We start from the raw sequence: 19,769 nt of genomic DNA, 5'->3' as shown, positions 1-19,769 counted from the left end.
CTTATCTTAAAAAGCAAGAGAGGGGGATGATTGAAACTCAGCTTAAATATACAAGAGAATATATAAATTCTATATTTCAAAAGCAAACTGTCCTAAAATGGGTGGAATATAGTAATAATCACGAAACACGAACATTAAAGTCAACGGACAATCAATGAAAAAATGAAGTCGTCTACATATCTCAAAAATTATAAGGAGATGGCTTATTGCAAAGACAATGAAGAGCTTAAAATCAATGTATAGCACTTAAGGTAAATATGGACAGAACATTGTCAAAAGTCAGGTTGTTTGAGTAAAATTTATGATAATGATAAAAATAAATACACCTTCTGCGAATTATCCAGGGGGTTCCACGTGCACGTTACGAGCTTAAAACATCTGAAATCAGGATTTGGAATTTCCAAACTCGATTTAGCACGTAACGTGACTTTTGACCTGGTCACGTGACAGTCTGGTCCTTATGGCAAAACGGATAGGCCCTTTGTTGTTCCGTCAAACGTACTGTGAATAATTCGGAAGGCTGGAGACCCCATAAAATGGATTTCTGTACCCACAATGGAAAATGAAATCAAGGTCTATTGGTCTTTTCATGAAGAGCTATTTCTGTATATCGAGATATCAAGGATCGATTATGTCTATGAGAAATGGTGAGAGTGATCCCTCCGGTGGATTTAACAGGTAATAAATGTAATTTGACTATTGCGCACGCATTGCTGGTATGCTTGCTCAGCTCATTTTCGTATTCTTCATTGCCAACTTTACCTAATTACGAGGACTGGAACTTCAATAGTGTAACATTGCAACGTCTACATAATGAAATGGAAAAAGTGATTCTCGCTTTTACTACTAATTTGTTCGATACTTAAACTACCTCACGGTAAGTAAAGTCTCCTTAGCAACGATATGCGTGACAAGAAGAATAAAACTCTCGTATAAGCAGTGATCTAAAATTGCACAACCGCGATGTTCGAGACTGACGTGCCCGTGGCAACAATACCATTCAGTTTTGAAACAATCGGCCACTGTTACGAAACTTTCTGCATAATCCTTCCATCACTTGGCAGGGCAATGCTCGTGGCAAGTAGCGCAACCTGAGGCTTACTTGTTTGCTCTTGGGGACCGAGAAGTACTCCACATGCACTTTACTCTCCAGATTTTAGCCTTTGTGGCTGTAATTTCACATCCAAGATGAAGGCGCCATTTCGTTATCATTTTTCATTCCGAACTCGCTGTTTCCGAATTGTTCCCGAGATGCTTCAGGCACCAGACCGCTCCATTCGAACGATCAACAGAACACGTTGCAGGTTTCCGCATCTCTAGCTACAATTTGTACATCAAGCTGGAGGCAACACTGAGGGACAGTGAACGTTTTACAGGTGTATCTTTTCTGTATAACTTGTAAATAAATAGTTGCCACTATTAAAGTCCCAATCCTCATAAAATAGTTTTCGACAATTTCTATTGCTTTAAGCTGTACTTTTCAATATATCTCTTTTATAATCTTCATTCATTTTCATTTTGTGATAAATACCTGAAGCAACAGAATTTTTAAATATCGAAATTCATATTCACCAATAATTGAAGTATTACAACCTCATACATTTTGAAGTAATATGGAAAGTACGAAATTCTTCTATTACAGCAGAACATGACTAAAGTAGAAAATGTTTTCCAATTTCGACCATCTATCGGTGTAATTTCGGTGTAATACTAGCATGACAATCGTATGTCTGTGCAGAATTTGGTATAATGCCCTAAACACTATATTTAACAAAATAATATATTTTAAGATTTTTACTTTTTGAACTGGTGTAAGAATCTGTTCTGTCGCAACCTATTTACCCACCAGAAGAATTAAATAATACTCTTACCTTGAAAGCTCGATGCAGACGCAGCACAACATCACAGAACACATAGCGGAGAAGAAGAAGACGAAGAAAATCATCCCCGAAGAACTGAAGAAATGCAGGTTCTGGTGAAAGAAATTAATTATTTTACATAATTACACAGACAATTCGTAACAGAGAAAGATATACTCCACATTTTACGTGAATCTTTATATCCTCTTTTAAAAAAGGTAAACGATCAACCTCAAGGTCATTTCGTATCAAATGTAATAAAATACTAGTATAACGAAATATTGCAGAATAACGAATCATTTTTTAACAGTGGTGGGTAGCAATACTAAGATTAAGGCTAATCTTACTGCCCCTTGAAGGAGGTTGTTGAGAAAAGGTCAACAGTCTTATTCCCATATTAATTATATAGTAAAGCAGGATGGATTTCTGTTATATTATGAAAAAATAAAAGCAAATATACGCAAAACGAGGAAATTTTCATTCGTTATACTGACAGTACGAAATTCGTTAAATGTAACGTTTTAACACGCATTAAATTGGGAGAAAAGGGAACTAAGAATAATTTCGTAATTCTGAATATTTTTATACTAACGTTCATTACAACATTTTACCGTGAAACACTTATTTTTCCCTATCAGCATATTACATATAGAAAAAATATACCGGGTGTATCGAAAGTCCGGGGGCACAGACCAACTTCGTTATCAGTAAAGATACGAAAAAATGGAAAAAGAGGAAATCTATTGACAACAGGTGGTTTTCAATCTAAAATGGTGGATATTTTTCGATCACACCAGCCGTTTCTCCTGAACACTGGTAAGGTGCCCTATGTTAAATGAAAAAGCAACGTTGCAGTTCAGCAGACTGTTTCCTTGGGCTCTCACCATATCAACAATACAGCATGTTCCTTTACGTTCCGTTTGAACAGCCTGTAGAACTGGAAAAGTTTCATTTAATATAGGGTGCCTTACCAGTGTGGAGCCAAAACGGCTAGCGCGATTGGGAAACTCCACCATTTCAGTTTGAAAACCACCTATGTCCAACAACTTTCCTCTGTTTCTATTTTTTTCGTATCTTTACTCACAACGAAGTTGATCTATGGCCATGGACTTTTGATATACTGTACCCGGTATATATATTCTCGTAATATTTTTAAACATATCGAATTTTAATCAACATTTTTAAACTTCGGCCATTCAGCATTACCTAAATTTATGTTTAAGTCAGAATTGCAATAAAAGGTTTTCACAAAAATGAACTCTAAAGACTGGGATTAATATGTAGCCAAATTTAAAATTACGAAAATCTAAACGAAATCTATTCAAGTGACTAAAACAAGAATTAAATCACGGATTCATTACCGTTGTACTGTCGATTGAACTACGAAAAGGAAAACAGCAGCCTTCATTTCTGTCTGCAAAATTATCATGTAATCATCTGATACTTACCAACTCTACAACGTGTGAACAGCCTGCTAGCTTCAGTCACAAATCGATCGATGAAGGATTGGCACCTTTCCCAATGATGTATTGGAATGTCAAGTATATTACAGATGAAGCAAAATGCCGTAAGAGGACTGTGTAGGAAAAGGGTGAAAAGGCTGCCCTTATTCTGATGATCTAGTGGGAAGAAAACACAGAAAAGTTCAATCAGTAAAAACAACGGAACTTAGAGAGATCTCAAGTAAACTCTCTGGCGTTATAGCTACAACTAGCTACAGAATTTTAGTGAATCCCAGCACCGCTATTTCTAGCCTTGTATAACAGATATTTAGTTAAAGAGAGTAATTGACGCATTTATAATTTAATCATTAAAGTAATAATTGACTGCGTCTCTAAACGTTTTCCTGAACGATTTTGATCATTTATTCTTGGCCTTCTTCACTAGGTTGCTCCTCACATGAAGATTAAATCGCTTTATAAACTCATTTTGTACCTTTGGTGCAAGGTTCTACACCTAAAATAAGATCTCTTGAGAAACGTGTTATTTATGTAGAGAGAGTAAAAAAGACGTGATTTCTTTACTAAGGAAATGAAGGTTTAACAATTCTTATGTATACTAATAATGGTGAGAGTCCTATTAACATTAATAATCTAAGAATATCTCTTATCTTTTAGGCGTCTCTTCTTCTTTTCTTGATGTAACTTCTAACTTTATACTTCTGTGCATAAATTAAAGTTATAATTAGTGACATAAGAAAATAAGTAAGGAAGCGCTTCACTAGTCTCTAGTAATTTGTACAACACAGTTAGCTATATATTAAGTAGCTCTCAATTTGCTTATAATGCTGGGATCAACGAAAGTGTTCCCTTCCGGGAATCGAACTCGTGGTTACGCAAGACAGGTACACTAACCAAAGCGTAAGGATAAATAAACATTCATAGTCGTAGTGGCGTACTCGGTTACTTACCAACCGGACAGATTACGTTCGATCCCTGGTGAGGGAGAATTTATATCTCATTTAATCGTCGTTTAAAAGTGGCTAGAAATTCATCCAGGCTCTGTAACATCAATACCCAGTGATGGTAGTAAGAGCAGAGCCAGCTAGAGCATAGTATTGACCATATCAACTTTTGTAAGTGCTGAAATCAAGAAAATGCGAAGTCTTACCTTCACATTCATCTTGAAATATCCCGAATATGGACAGTCTTGTATCATTATACATATATATGGGTCATTCCACGTCAGTTCAACCAAGGCTTTTAACCCGCTATCTCAGATCTGGATGAAATTCGGAAGAGTTATAAAACTTTTTATGCTGATTGCAAGTGTGTAAATTTTATTGCAATAGCACCAGCGGTTCAGAAGTTATTGCATTTCGAAAATGAGCAGAAAATCCATTTTTAAGTTGCAACATATTTCCCCGTTTTGTAAAAACACTAAAAAAATCATATTTCGGTTCCTATTAATGCCCGAAACATGATTATTTTTTTTTTATTCAGATTGTCTTGAAGTTCTTTACCATTAAAAAAAAATGAAAACTCTCCGTAGAGCTGATAGAAAATTTATAAAGTCATTTGAAAGGTAACATTTTGAGAAAAAAACTAGAACGCCATTTTGTAAGTTTCAAACCGTTATTTCTCAAAATTCCCATCATGGATTTCAATGATATTATTTTTGTTTGAAAGCTTATTACATCTAGTTTCACATATACAAAAATTGTGATGGGCCATCTAAGCACTGAGGAGCTACCCCAGTCAGTATTGCCAACTGATTGGGAAATAAACTTTTTCCAGTAACTTCCATACGATTTAACATATCCCCCAAAAAATTGGTATAAGTACTCTTCGGTATCCTATAAACACGTCTGTGAGCATTACGACTCCTTTCAAGCAACTCAATCGTCAGGGTTGCCTATCACAGTGTTAGACGTATCTGTGCCACATTTTGCAGTAAGCTTATTACATCAATTTTCACTATACAAAAATTGTAATGGGCTATCCAAGCATGGACGAGAAATAGGGAATTTCGAAAATTTATAATTAAGGGGAAAAATACAATAATCAGAACAACAAATGGGCATTAGCATTTTTTAATGTTAATCAGAATAACTACCAAAGAAACAAATATAATAAGCCTGACAGCATTATAGGCCTACATGTTATGGCACATAAAATAAATCTTCGGTTTTGCTGTAATTAGATATTAACATCAAGTGCTTTTCGTAAACCTTTCCCACATTGAAGTAAGTACTTTTCGAGACTTTGGAGATAATTGGTATGTTCTGCCAGTAGCAGTTGTTATATCCACTTTATATAAGATGCGAGTAAATGGAACACAATAGGAATAATTTTCAGCCCAATAAAATGAGAGAGATGGATCATGAGGATGTAGGAATTTTACTGATGCATCGCTTTCATCACTATTCACTGAATAAAATCTTCATCCAGACTTGTACGCTTTGCTCCAATCTTGAATGGACCAGTTTTTTTCAAGACAATGCATTGCACGTGTCCCCGGAATAGTTTTTGCTCTCAGAAATCTTTGTTGAAGTGTGGCACGAACAACAGGCATTTCTTCTTTTTACACAAAGAAAAACTTGGTGCTAATGATGTTTTCTTCACAGAAATGAAATGAAACATAAGGGCATATGTATTTATTTGATCAGAAAATGGTCTCTGAAGGCTTGCTTTTGTCACAACTCGCTTAACAGTCCCACCAATTTCTTCGCATGGGTACTTTTCATGGCTGGTAGGAAAAAAAAAAAAAAAAAAAAAAAAAAAAAAAAAAAAAAAAAAAAAAAAAATTGCCACCATACCATGGAAATCACTTGCTTGGAAGTAAAGATTTAAGAAGGCTTTGCAGTCTTTTATATTGGGGTCTACACTCATCAGTGAAATGATCCAATTTTGTTATGTAAGGAAAATTTTGTTTTAAATCCGACATTACCAGTTTCTGTTTGAAAGACCGTTGGTACGTTGTGTTCCGTATCATCTGAAAAAATGGAGTAACTTCTGTGTTGAATAGTGATAATTAGTTGGGAGAATCACATCGGGATACAATAGTATCCTTAATTCTAACATTAACAATATGTACTACATTACAACACCAGCATAAGACTTTACTTGTTATAGATATACTAGTTGATACGCCCTCCGTTGTGCGGGGTACGTAATATTTGGAAGATGTTCAAATACATTCACTAACTCTGACTTTCGACCAGATTGGGAGCGTTGAACCATGTAGTATTTTTTCTTGTGTCATGGACATTTTCAAAGAAGAAAAAAAAAAAAAGACGAATTTCGCTACTGTTTGAAAATAAAAGCAGAGTGAATACGGGCTTTGAGCCCTATGTACAGGTTAGTAGGGTGTCGAACACACAGTGTTCTGTATAACTGAATATATATATATTATGGTTTTACGAAACTGGTAATTTATTAGAAATATTTGGTCCACACGATTTGGTATATTTGTAATGTTGCAGGTAATAATGCAAAGTGTGGGCACAGATACACCTAACGCTGACAACCAACATTTGTGGGCACAGATACACCTAACGAGTGGTAATGCTCACAGGCATGTTTCCAGGATACTGAAGAGTATTTATACAAATTTGGAGGGAAGGATATGTTAAATCGTATGGAAGTTAGTGGAAAAAGTTTATTTCTCAATCTGTTTGAAACACTGACTGGGATAGCTCCTCAATGCTTGGATGGCCAGTCACAATTTTTGTATATGTGAAACTAGATGTAATAAGCTTTCAAACAAAAACAAATTCATTGAAATTCATGATGGGGATTTTGAGAAATAAAGGTTTGAAGTTTACAAAATGGCGTTCTAGTTTTTTTTTTTTTTCTCAAAATGTTACCTTTCAAATGACTTTATAAACTTCCTATCAGCTCTACGAAAAGTTTTCATTTTTTAATGGTAAAGAACTTCAAGACAATCTGAATAAAAAAAGAATCATGTTTCTGGCATTAATAGGAACCGAAATATGATTTTTTTTAAAGTGTTTTTACAAAACGGGGAAATATTATGTCGCAACTGTTAAAAATGGATTTTCTGCTCATTTTCGAAATGCAATAACTTCTGAACCGCTGGTGCTAGTGCAACAGAATTTACATATTTGCAATCAGCATAAAAAGTTTTATAACTCTACCAAATTTCATCCAAATCTGCGATGGTGGGTTAAATTTCCTAAAAATTTTGGTCGAATTGACGTGGAATGACCCACCCATATGCAAAATAAAAGGGCCATATGTTTATAAATGTGCTTGCAAGAGACACAAGCGTCAATGTAGAGTGGAAGGAGCCACAATAATAACCTAATGCTTCATTAAGCAGGGTACCACTTCAAGTGGAGACGTATTTGTAAGAAGGGTTGTATTGTTCCATGCTAGTGCTGCTCGTTTGGCGTTGTCATGGCTCACAGAAAGCATTTAGACACCTTCCTCTGAAATGGAGATAGATCACTTAAAAGGAGGCAGATCGGACAGACGTATCCACAGCCATAAATGTCCCGAAAAATATTATCACATATTTATGAAACCAAATCCAACGGACAGGTGATGTGTTGCAAAAATCACAACGGATAATTGTGCCCATGGTTATGCAGCCTCACAAATCAACATGTAAATGCTATCTAACACTAGCTGCTAGGCGTCACCTCACCTTATCCGCGCGTCAAACAGCTTCGGAGTTCATAAGCTTTAATACCCTGCTTCAACTAATATTGATCTACAGTTTGCTCTCTTTAATCTGTACTACACTGCCTTTCGTTGTATTATCGTCAAGCACAGAACACAAGTCAGTTGCAGTCCACGAATTGTGTTACTAACTCACGAAGATTACGTGTTACAGTATATATGTGTTTCCATTACTTTGATACTATATTATATATATAATGTGATTTCTAACTTTAACGAATAACATAACAAAAAACATACATTCATACACTCACTTGTCACTTCACTTCCCATACACACTCAGCAATATAATCTCCTTAGCAACGTGTTCAGATTTAATATACTTCGAATACAACAAGTAAGAATTTACACCAATTTAAATATTCTTCACTTTATGTAAGAGCAGTAAAACAAAAATCTTGTTTTACACAGTTCTTGAGATTTTGCGGAGTAAATTCCATATGCTCGTAATGAATCCAATCCCGGCAAAGCTTCCAGGAATGTAACAACTCAGCGAAGTAGTAATTTTTACTGACATTTTAGAGCAGTAACAACAGTTTTTGGGTTGTTTTTAACCTTATATCTTTTTCAGTATCAAAGCATTTCACTGAAATATCTTTCCATTTATTTTTCTGAATGTATGTTGTTTATTGAAATACGAACATTACTGAACTTACCTTGGAAGGCTGGGGGAATGTCCTGAGGAGACATAAGGACAACCAAGGGTTGTCCAAAGTAACGTGGCACATGTTGGAACACAAAACTGTTGTCTGAGTCAATAATGAAGAAGAAAGGTTTCCGAGTGAATGGATACAAGTCCCCTGGATACAAACTGGAAAATACCAAGAAAACAACGATATAATCACTCCTCGTAAAATACACTTAATGCTACTTTTGAACGAATAAATGCGGAAACTACTGGCCTTACTCCTGTGTACTGTATTTCGAGTTTATTTATCAATCATCAACAGTAGTGTTCTTCGTGGCTAACGTACGTACGTACGTGCCTACCTGCCTGTCTGTCTGTCTGTCTCTGGTTTACGTGGTTCCGCATTCGATTTCATGTGTAGATATTTGTCTCGCATAAAAATCTCATACAGTTTGGATGCCGAAAATGACTCCAATCAAATTTGCATTCTCGTGCTAGTAGTAATTTTATGACAAGTACGAAAAAATCAGTTTAATAGGGATACATACGATAAATGGGATTACACAGATTCAACAATGTACACGAAAATATAACAATATTATATATAGAAGCCTGTGCGGCATTGTTCATAGCATACACACATTAATAACACCATATACAAGTAACTGCTTTTTATTTATTACTCTTTATGTCAACCAGTTATAAGTATGCTATTTGTTAATTTGTAAATAAGTGTTGATTGGATTAATTGTTTGAATATGACTATATTCAAATGATGTTCTCGCTGTAAAATACATTCATCTAAGCAGCGTTGGAAGCTGTTCATAACTTGTCGCAACATATCGCCTGAATATTGTCGACAGCAACTCTGATGCAGTCCTTCAACTGAGGGATGGTTGCGTAGTGTGTTCGGAATACTTCTTGCTTGAGGTGCCCCCAAAGGAAGAAATCAGCACACGTGAGGTCGGGTGACCGTGGCGGCCAGGAGATGCCACCATAACGACAAATTACTTTCCCCGGAAAGGTCTGTAGCAAAAAAAAAAAAAAAAAAAATCATGCAAATTCCAGCTGTATGCGAGGTCGCTCCTCTTATTGAAACCACAATTGGACCATATCCGCAATTGCGAAAAACGAAGTCTTGCTGCATCTTTAGATAGCTGCACCTGTATCGTCCTCGAAAAAATAAGGCTCAATAATCCTAAAAGGAAGCAAAATCACAATATGTGCACAAATCACAATATTTACAAAATCACAACTGCAAATCGAGAGCTGTGCAAGGGCTTGATTTGCAGTTCATGTTGTTTACATTCACTCCATATATTATACGGTAACGTGAATTCTGTTTATTTACAGAACCATATAATTCGAAATGCATTTGATCTGACATCATTATAGTGTGCAAATATTTCTGGAATTTCATGGAGATCACGATGGTTTTGCAGAACTGTTCTCGTGAAACGCAATCGCGAGGCTTAATTTATGAACAATTTGCAGCTTATAAGGGTGAAAATGGAGATGTTAGTGCAATGTTTCCCTGAATGAGCCATTGGACATTTGTAAACATTGGGAATGTCGTCAAGTAGATAGATCTTTCTAGACATGCAATATTGCAGCACGAACGTTGTCAATGGCTTCCGGTGTCCGCACGATTCTTTCGCTTCCTCCTGGTTTGCGATTGCAAGCAGAAGCTGTTAATCGAAATCAACGTACCCACCTTACAATGGTCCGTCCACTTGGAACTTTCTTATGATGCCCCATGTTGAAATGTTGCCTGAAATGACGCTGGACAGCAGTTAGGTTCATTATTCTTGAAATAACTTTCAACAACAAAGGCACGTTACTCTGCACTCCACTAATCCTGTCGAACTAACAACTGTAATGACAGATCAGTAGTACACGAACGCTACACGAGATGGCGCGCTTTCATACATTACATCATTGTACAAGGCGAGTCAAATTACGCTATGAATGCTGCTGCATCCTATATATTACACAGTGTTTGCTCTGAAAATAACAGGATTTATACTGCCGAACTCACTTTATTGAAGATACGAGCAAATACATCTAACAATTGAAATAAACTCCTTGTGCAGCCACACCGCGCTCCCAGTGATGTTCCTATTTTTGGTATGCATTTATAACTCCTGTTGTGGGATATTGTAGAGGTTCGTTGTCATGGCCCCCTTATAGCATCATCGTCACAAACCGATCCCCTTTCATGTCTCATTTCAACCGGAAAAAGGTTGGGAGACAGATTGGGAAGGGCGGCTGTGGAAGTTTGCCACTTTGTTGTTGGTAAGAAATTCACTCGCTGTTAACACAGTGTGGCTCGACACTGTCAGTATGGAGAACCCAGTAGTCAGAAATCTTGGAACAGACGAGAACAATGCGTTTTCCAAGTCTTACCAGACCTTGGACTTGCACAGAACACAATACAAATTTCGTCCGTTTTAGTAATGAGCATCCCACCGTGCCATTTTTCGTCCTGCATCCCCTATCCCTTCTTCGAAGGCCTTATGCCAAATAAGAACATGTTTCTTTGTAGGCATTCATCCCCGAAGGTTGTCTGCATCGTGTTGAAAGTCTATTCCGATTTTTCGAGTCGCATACAAAATCTGATGGTGTACTGCTGCTTGATCAAATGTTGCATTTTTTCTCGGAGCATGTCATTTGCCCAAAGGTTCACTACATTCATGATCCACTCGCTCCCACTGCTCGAAGTCAACTTCGGTTGATCGCAATGTGTTGGTAAGACATCCAACTACATTCCACCACGCAGAGTTTTCCCATCCATCGCGTATGTGTGTGATGCGCTCGAGCCAGTCCAATTACTTACAGGACAAACTCTGTGCTTACTTTTTTGAGTGTAAATAGCTTCAGCTATTGTACTTTTTTGGGGAGTGGAGGGGGGAGTAAATATCTGAAAATTACTTTTCTTCAGACAGCATGCCAACCAGGATGGTATTTCCTCTACTTTTATTATTAATTGCATTTTGATAACAGAAGACAGGTACAATTTATGACCAAATTTCGAAAATTCAAACTAATGATGATTGTTAAATAAATTAGGAATACAGTACTAGACAGCAAGGGAAGCAACTTACTTTAAGGGACTTCACTACGCTGGATTTTTTACACAATCACAACAACATTCACAAGTATGCCATTTACTATATACAAAAATGTTAAATGAAGGAAGATTTATTTTCAACAACTTTCATATAGAGTAGAAATTCGAATACTCAACAAATAAGGAGTGCGGTCCGCAATCGGACAAGCGCCAACTTGTGCAAAACTGGATTTCAATGGAACATCGAGATTCAAGATTCTTCTGCCATCTCAGAATTTGTTTCATCGAAGTCTCTAGATAGCGCTCGATTTAACTGAACGAGTGTTTTTTTTTTTTTTCTTGTAGTGGAACAATGGGCACGTGTCAACAACACGACACCTACGTCGCCGCCGCGCGCAAGGCTTATGTTATCCCACCTCTCGCTTTTCTCCCACGTCCGACACGGTTGTTTACACTTTCTTATTTTAATTCTCATAATTCTTGTTCCTCTGGTTTAACAGTTCTTTCAGCGTCTGCTGAATTTTTCTAAGGATAAATATAATATATTTCTAAAAAAGAAGCATCTACGCTTGTGAGTCTTGATAATTACAAGAACATGATTTTTTAAAAGAGTAAATATGATGTTTAATATGTTTATTGTTTGGAAAATAATATTTCATGAACATATCATTCTCTTTACAGTTTACTAAGTTGAAAAAGTTGAATATTTTTCTTTCAGCGTTCCCTTTAATTATTTATTAACTGTTGAGGAACTATAAATAAACGAGTGAGAGGGAAAAGATTTAGAATGGTATTGAATAACTCTAATAGACTGAGATCGAATCAGGATTCCTCGAACTAAAGGCGAGGACTCTACCATTGAGATACTGTGCTCCCTCAAAAAATTACAATTTAATCGCACTAAGTTACGTATTATAATTATTTATTTTGTAATCTTTTGCATGAAGACTGATTCACTTCAAGATTTTTCTTAGTTTAACATCCCACTATTATGCTCCGGGACACGGTGATTATGATAATGAACGAAATGATGGAATGAAGACAGTGGGAGAAAACACGAAAATCTCCAAGAAAACTCACGCACACAGTGTTTGTTCACCACAAAGCCGATTGGTGCGAGGTGGGATCGCATCAGCTCAAGTCAGGCCTGTATTTATATATTGTGCGCCCCTATGCTCAAAATAATTTGTCGCCTCCCGCCCCCTACACAAATTCATGTCTCAAACAAGGAAACAAGCTTGCAGGATTTTGCGAACGTAGCAGTTCTTGTTGAGTAGCAGTTTAAGTACTGCAAGTTACAAAATTTACAACGTAATTTTAAATGATCTAATTCTCTCAATGATGATTATGATGTGGGGTTCGAGCCGAAGGTAGGAGTTTGACGCGAAGATCCCTAGGCAAGATGGACCCACGGTAGTTTGCTATTGCCTTCCATGGGATGATTATGACGTACTAAGGACGGGATCTACAGTTTAACTGGGATCCGAACCACTTGTGTTCCCACCGGGAATCGAACCTGGGACCCCTTGATTACAAGGCAACGAGCTTAACCACTCATCCATTGGGAACACATTCTTTCAATACTGGCATGAAATTTATTCAAGTAGATTTTAATTTACTGTCTGGAGAAAATGCATTCTATTAATTCTTAATCAACCGTTACGTCATTTTTATATTTTATAATTTCACTTGAATTATGATTGAATTTCTTAAATATTTACCCTTATCATTGTAATAGTAAAATATGGAATTAAAAAAAAAAAACTAGACAGTGTTTTTGACATTGTTTATTTTGAACTTATCACATAATTAAAGATTATAGTGAGTTAATAGCATCTATATTTCAGATAAGGTAGCTAATTAGTACTGTAATTAAACACATTAATATATTTCCTCGCGCTTTCGCAGGACTCTGCGGGTTGCTAGCTTTAAATATTACTTTATTCTGAATCTTTAAAAAAATCCAAAATGTTGCCGCCCTCTAAATTCTGCCGCCCTGTGCTTGAGCACAGAATAGCACTTACCTAAGTACGGACCTGGCTCAAGTTAGAATTAAGTGCATATTTGAGCTATGAGATTTGTAGCTTTGTACTCGTTGAAAGGCATAAATGGAATTATGTACGTACTTACTAATGCGAGCGGAGATAGGGCACAGTCAGGTGTTTGCACCTCTTGGAATGTATAAATTTAAGCGAGCCAATCAAGGAGTGATAACTTGGGGAATCAGATGCCAGGAGCTCGCCACTATCTCTAGTATTATAAAAAAAGATATGAACTGGAAAGCATATGGAGCTGCGCCATGATCTATCCAGTCATAAGGGGGGTACAGTGGCTCAGTGGTAGAGTGCTTACCTTTGGTGCGTGGAGTCCCTGGTTAGATCCCTGGCCAAGTAAATTTGTGGTGGACAACATCCTGTTCTTGGATTTTCTCGGGGTACTCCCGCATTTCATTCCACCAATTCTTCCAATATCATTCACTTGCCTTAATTATCCGTCTCCCTTAGTCTAAAGGCATAACGTGGTACGTGGAAAGATTTTCTATCTAGTCATATGTAGCCGTATTGTTCTATGAATGAAAATATTTTTTCATTACATTTTGAATTACTTTCAAACTGAAAATACTATAACGTAACTTCAAATGTCATCACAGCGCCGCTCCATCTGCTTCTCTCCTTCTACTCTTTCCTGTAACTACTACTTCCTCCTCCCTTCTTACTGGCTAGCTGATAAAAACATTTAGGGAAGCTTACTCCAAGTTCTTCATGCAATGATTTCTATTCACTTTTTCCCACGGTAGTTTCGTTCCGAAAAGACAGAACTGTTCACTACAAAGCTGATATGGTTTGGGACCGAACCTACGACCCTAAATTATCGCGCACAATGCGCACCCCCTTTTAACAAAAATTGCTTATTAAACATGTTACATCACATTAAGTACCGAAATGTGTATGGGATAACATATATATGAAATGTCATTATTGCTTACATTAGTACTAATAATATTTCATAGAAATAATGTGTTTAATTTATTCTTCTAGGATAGTTTTATGCTTACGAAAATACCACTCTGGGTCAATAGCAGTTTTTAAGGAGCTCCTGGAGAAAGAAAGCAGCAGAGAAACTGAAATTACTTAAATAAAACTAAATACCTCAGCATTAGATATAAAGACAGACTACTTACTATTGCATTTAACGTGCACTGCCTGATTGTTTTTAACTAAATAATTAATGCTAACTACACAGGGTGGCCAAAATAAAACTAACAAAGAAAATGTTTATAATTCTGGCATCAAATTTATCCTTGTGAATGAACAGGATAACTGCCGTTTACAGATAATGCTGGAAATGAGCACAGTTGAAGTCGATGCAGCACTGTCTCGATGTTGCTTGAGATTTCGACAATACACTTCCATTCTTGAACTCCTGTGCAAATCGTTCAGCACACGTTTACACGAATTGCGCTTTGCATAACACTCAACAATGAAAGAGAGCTGTTCTATCGATAGCACCATTTTGTATTGCTTTCAACTGATCACTGAACATGTCCGTATCTCTCCTTACCCAATTGTGTGTTCCAATTTCTAATACTCTATTTGATGTTTAGACTGTTTTCACGAAATTCCGAAAACACTTTTCCGGGCCAGTTTTATTTCAGCCACAACGTACTATGTACTGTGTGTTAAAACAATACTGTACTAACAATACTGTACTGTACTGTACTAACACAGTTAGCTAACCCTATACGTGAAAAAAATATATATTAAATTATTATTAGAAAACATGAGCAAGACCAAATTCATATTTATTTATTTAGTAAGAACAACTATATACTTGGTGAAGACGCATTAAAGAACACCCAGTAGGAATCCAAGGATCCGACGCAAAGTTCGTACACAAGAAGTTAATACTAGATGCTAGTGATCTCAATGTGGTGTCTGTGGGACGTCCCAAACATTTTACACAAGATGTTTATATTACTCACTCCATGATGTATACAGACTATGATATGCACACAAAATGCACTAGTGGTGGTGTCCGACGGCTTCCAAACTATTAGCAGCATTCTCTCTACAGACACTACGACCAACCCTCTACACAGAGGCCAGTTTGCTGGTACATTCAAACTACAATCAGCGTTTCCTTTACATATTTTGAGGTGCGAATTTCATTCGAATGAGATAGTGTTATAGGAATATTCTTAGATATTTCTCCATCAGTGTATTTATTTACCGAACGAATTAGTCACGAATACTTACCAATGCATTTCCTTAAGTTGTACTGCTTTCTTATTAGAATGATCCATTTCCCGCTTACTGTTTGTGATAACTCCTCCAAGGTCATAGCCCACTAATTATTAAATAAACAAATACATAACATTAGAAAACTTGATTGAAATTTCGCTACTTCTAATTTCAATCATTCTTCTAGTTTCACAGATAACATACTTTATTAATAGGAAATACAACTCATTTTTAACAGAACTATGAAAAAGCTTATCTCCCTGAACAAAAGATATTAAAAACAATTGAATTAATATTATCAGTGAAGTGAGCAGTGGAAAATAGATTTACTCAGAAAAATATAATAATCACTTTTTTCTGTCTAAGATTATGTTATTTGAATTGACATCTCTTCTCATCTTAAGTTTGTGTAAGCAACATTCGAAACCACCCCTCGCTCGATGCTACATTCAGGTTTTACAAAAAGGTAGATTTAGCCTTCACACAGCGTTGGAAGAACTAAAGGAAACTTGAGATGCTGGGTCTGTGAATTTTACTTAGATAAGAATTCTGAAGATTTGGTGGCTCAAATGGACAAAGCCTGGTTAGATAACATTAGGTTTAGATGAGAAAATCCTGCTCTAAAGATATGTAATAGAAGGAGCTGGAAAATTCCTATAAGGCTTCAAAAGATTAATCTAATTCATGACTACTGGTAATTATCTACGAAGAGTTAATCATAATGGTCGGATTTGAGTGCAATATTAAATCACCTTGCGTTTTGAAAGAGTGAGGTTACAGTATGCTTACAGTGTTTAGAAAATGAGGGTGAGTAATTTGTTTGGATGTAATAGATACAGAGATATAAAGGAGATTTTTGTTGTAAGAATGAAGAGAGAGCCTCAGAAGAATATCAGAAGAATTTTGGACGCTGGGACGGACCTAATGAGACTCACTGTTGCAGTTTTCTCTGTGGAAGCATCAGTAGTAACGCCAGAATAGCTGTGGGTTAAGGAGAGGAAGATTACGTAAAATTTGGCTTGACTGACTGCTCAGGACGGAAAACATGTTACGCTGTAAGCTAGAACCTCCTCTTCGGTCGGGAGTAAGAAAGAATAGATTGATCTGAAAACTGCTTGAGGTTGGTTTGCTATGTAAGTAATCGAATAGTAGTCGCTAGTCTCAGGTCAAGTCATGTGACGATTATCTTCGACTGGAAATTGGGTTATGGGTCTGTTCCATCGATAGTACTGCAAACGTAAGCGTCGTAATCTGGTGTAAGGGATAAAAGAAAAATATACGAGTATTTTCAAGACCTGCATTATATAAGAGGTTATAGGGATAATGTGATAAGTTGGGAAAACGTAACAAATAGCAGTGGGTGGGCAAAAAGTATCAATGTCAGGAAGGTACTCCCTCCGAAAAATAGGACTGTAAGTTAGGCTTTTGGGGACTATTCCCAGGCTTAAGTAGGACTACACCAATTTAGTAAGGGTACGGGATGAATTTTAGAATATTTCTATGAAAATGAGAAAGCCAGAATACTACTGTAACAGTGCCATGAGTGCGTAAGGTGCTAAACCACTTTTCTTTAATATTTCTCATTTTCTACTACTCCCCTGCCCTACCTGATGAAGAACCAGAGAAAGTACTTACAGAGTTAACTTTTATCTCATTTATAATAAGCGATTTGCCGTTCCAAGATTTACATATAAAATTAAAAGTTAAATATTAATACTATTAATAATAATAATAATAATAATAATAATAATAATAATAATAATATATAAATTTTATATTAACATTATTTTAATAATATTTCTTTAAACTTATATATACTTTGTTCTAACCATCTAAATATTTATAAATATAAGATTTCTGTAAATAGCACTTCTGTTTCTCTTTCCCTGAAAAGTTTTACTTCAGAGTGATTAACTTAGAGTAGGTTTCAATTCCAATTGATCTTCCCTATACTAGATTTACGGCTAGTATATATCTTTCCTGTACTAGATATATCAGTTTGTGTAGAAAAATCAGGAATTGAAACACTGGTCACACACACAAAAACGTAGCGGAAGAATAAAACATAGCGAAAAACATTATGCAATGACAATTATGCCAACTAGGCTACAAAAAAGAATTAGTGAGTCAACTTACTGTCTTCTGGATGTTTTGACGTTGAGAAGCAGCCATCCGCAGAAATATATAACAACAATGCACCATTTGGAGGCAATTCTTTAAAACCTAAAATAACAAAACAAAACATTAAAAAAAGCTATTACAGGAGTTGATAACACAAATTTATCAACTTAATATTACTCTTTTGTTCAGAAAACTGTTATATTGCTACAAGATGCCGAAACCAGTACCTTGTTATTTTGAAAGCTCGCCAAAGAAGAAGGCGGGGAAAAACATTATACTGTAGTCTAATAAAGTACACCTTTTACGCATAAAGGAAAATGTTATAGGTGTTTTTAGCCGATGTCTTGAGTGCGACATTAATCTTAATATGTGATGTAGTTGCCGTGCTCTATGAAATGGCAGTTCGTCTGATGGGAAAGTTCAGGAATGCCGTCCGGTATCGGGCAGAGCTGCGTACGCACATTCCACAAACCGACGGTCACAGCATTGGTGCACAGCGAACACGTCCTGCGCAACATGTTATGCGATCCTGTGGAATGTTAACAACCTTCCGCAGCCTATAGTAAGTCCTTATTCCAAGTCGGTTAACTGTATGAACTGAACTCGCCTACACGTTCCTGAATTGTCTTCAATGTTTATTTCCAAACAGATGCACAGTACAGTTCTGGAATCAATTCACAATTTCTTTGGCACGTTACCAACTTTTGCCACGAGCTTGGATTTTCCCAGTCAGAACTTGCATCTCACTGTATCCACAGCACAGCGCGTTTGATTATCATATGTACCGCCCTCTACTAGTAACTCATACGAACACCCTGTTCCTACGTCACTTCCTTCCGGATATTTATTTTTCTTTATTATTATTATTATTTTTACTTATTTTCACAGCTTTTATTTTTTAATAAAAAGCTTCTTTTACTATTTATCACATACAAAACTGTGCTCTATATACTACCTTGAACATATATGTATCTGTATCTCTAAGATTTTACAACAGATACAGTATAGAACCAAAAGTTATTTGAAAAATTAAATTTTTTAAAGACTTTATCATATATATTGCTTATGTTAATAGAAAGTATATGTATAGTAACATATTAAAGCAAAGACAAAATATAATATTCATAAATAAAAGTACATAAATACACTTAACCTGAAATGTGTCAGGTACATAAAATATAACGAAGTGTATAAAATATAACGAAGTGTAACTTCTTTTTCAATATTAGAAATATAAAGCCTATGTTATATTCTCTCTAGGAACCAGATAAAATGAAATTACCACAATGAGGGTGAAAGTGTTAGTACACTAGAATCAAGTCTATATATACAGGGTGTCTTAAAATCCCCTGACATGGAGTAACTGTTATCAGAGTTACAAGAAAATGTAAGAGGGGAAATCGTCTCCAAATATGATGTTGAATGGGGGCTTTCCATTGACACGTTGGCGTAAAAGACAGTAACTTCATTCACTTATGTTGTGGGTCAAGGTAAATGGCAACGTTGCCTTTTCATTCAACATTGGACGCATGAAGAGTGTACAGCCTAAATGGCTCGTCCGATTTGAAAAATTCCTTCACTTTAGATTGAAAATATATTTGGAGACGTTTCTCACCTTACATTTTGTTGTAACTCTCATAACAGAGTTACCCTACGTCAGGGGACTTTTGAGACACCATGTATATACACTATTGAATGATGAAA

The 19,769-nt window shown here is 36.1% G+C and overlaps 1 protein-coding gene across 2 annotated transcripts in view; it reads right to left on the bottom strand.

Moving 5' to 3' along the window:
* LOC145690466 (protein SCAI) overlaps nucleotides 1-19,769 on the bottom strand; it is a 96,984-nt gene that overhangs the window by 7,265 nt on the left and 69,950 nt on the right. For both annotated transcript variants that reach the window (XM_081765374.1, XM_081765373.1), the window contains exons 10-14: nucleotides 18,081-18,167; nucleotides 15,960-16,050; nucleotides 8,662-8,816; nucleotides 3,308-3,478; nucleotides 1,872-1,972 (exon numbers count right to left, since the gene is read on the bottom strand). In XM_081765374.1, coding sequence (XP_081621500.1) covers nucleotides 1,872-1,972; nucleotides 3,308-3,478; nucleotides 8,662-8,816; nucleotides 15,960-16,050; nucleotides 18,081-18,167 — 605 coding nt within the window. The remainder of the gene's footprint in view (nucleotides 1-1,871; nucleotides 1,973-3,307; nucleotides 3,479-8,661; nucleotides 8,817-15,959; nucleotides 16,051-18,080; nucleotides 18,168-19,769) is intronic.

The sequence above is a fragment of the Thermobia domestica genome, chromosome 7 (genome assembly GCF_964235325.1).
Source record: "Thermobia domestica chromosome 7, izTheDome1.hap1.1, whole genome shotgun sequence".
Taxonomy (NCBI): domain Eukaryota; kingdom Metazoa; phylum Arthropoda; class Insecta; order Zygentoma; family Lepismatidae; genus Thermobia; species Thermobia domestica.
The sequence above is the reverse complement of the archived record's forward strand: the minus strand, read 5'-3'. Positions and strand labels throughout refer to the sequence as shown.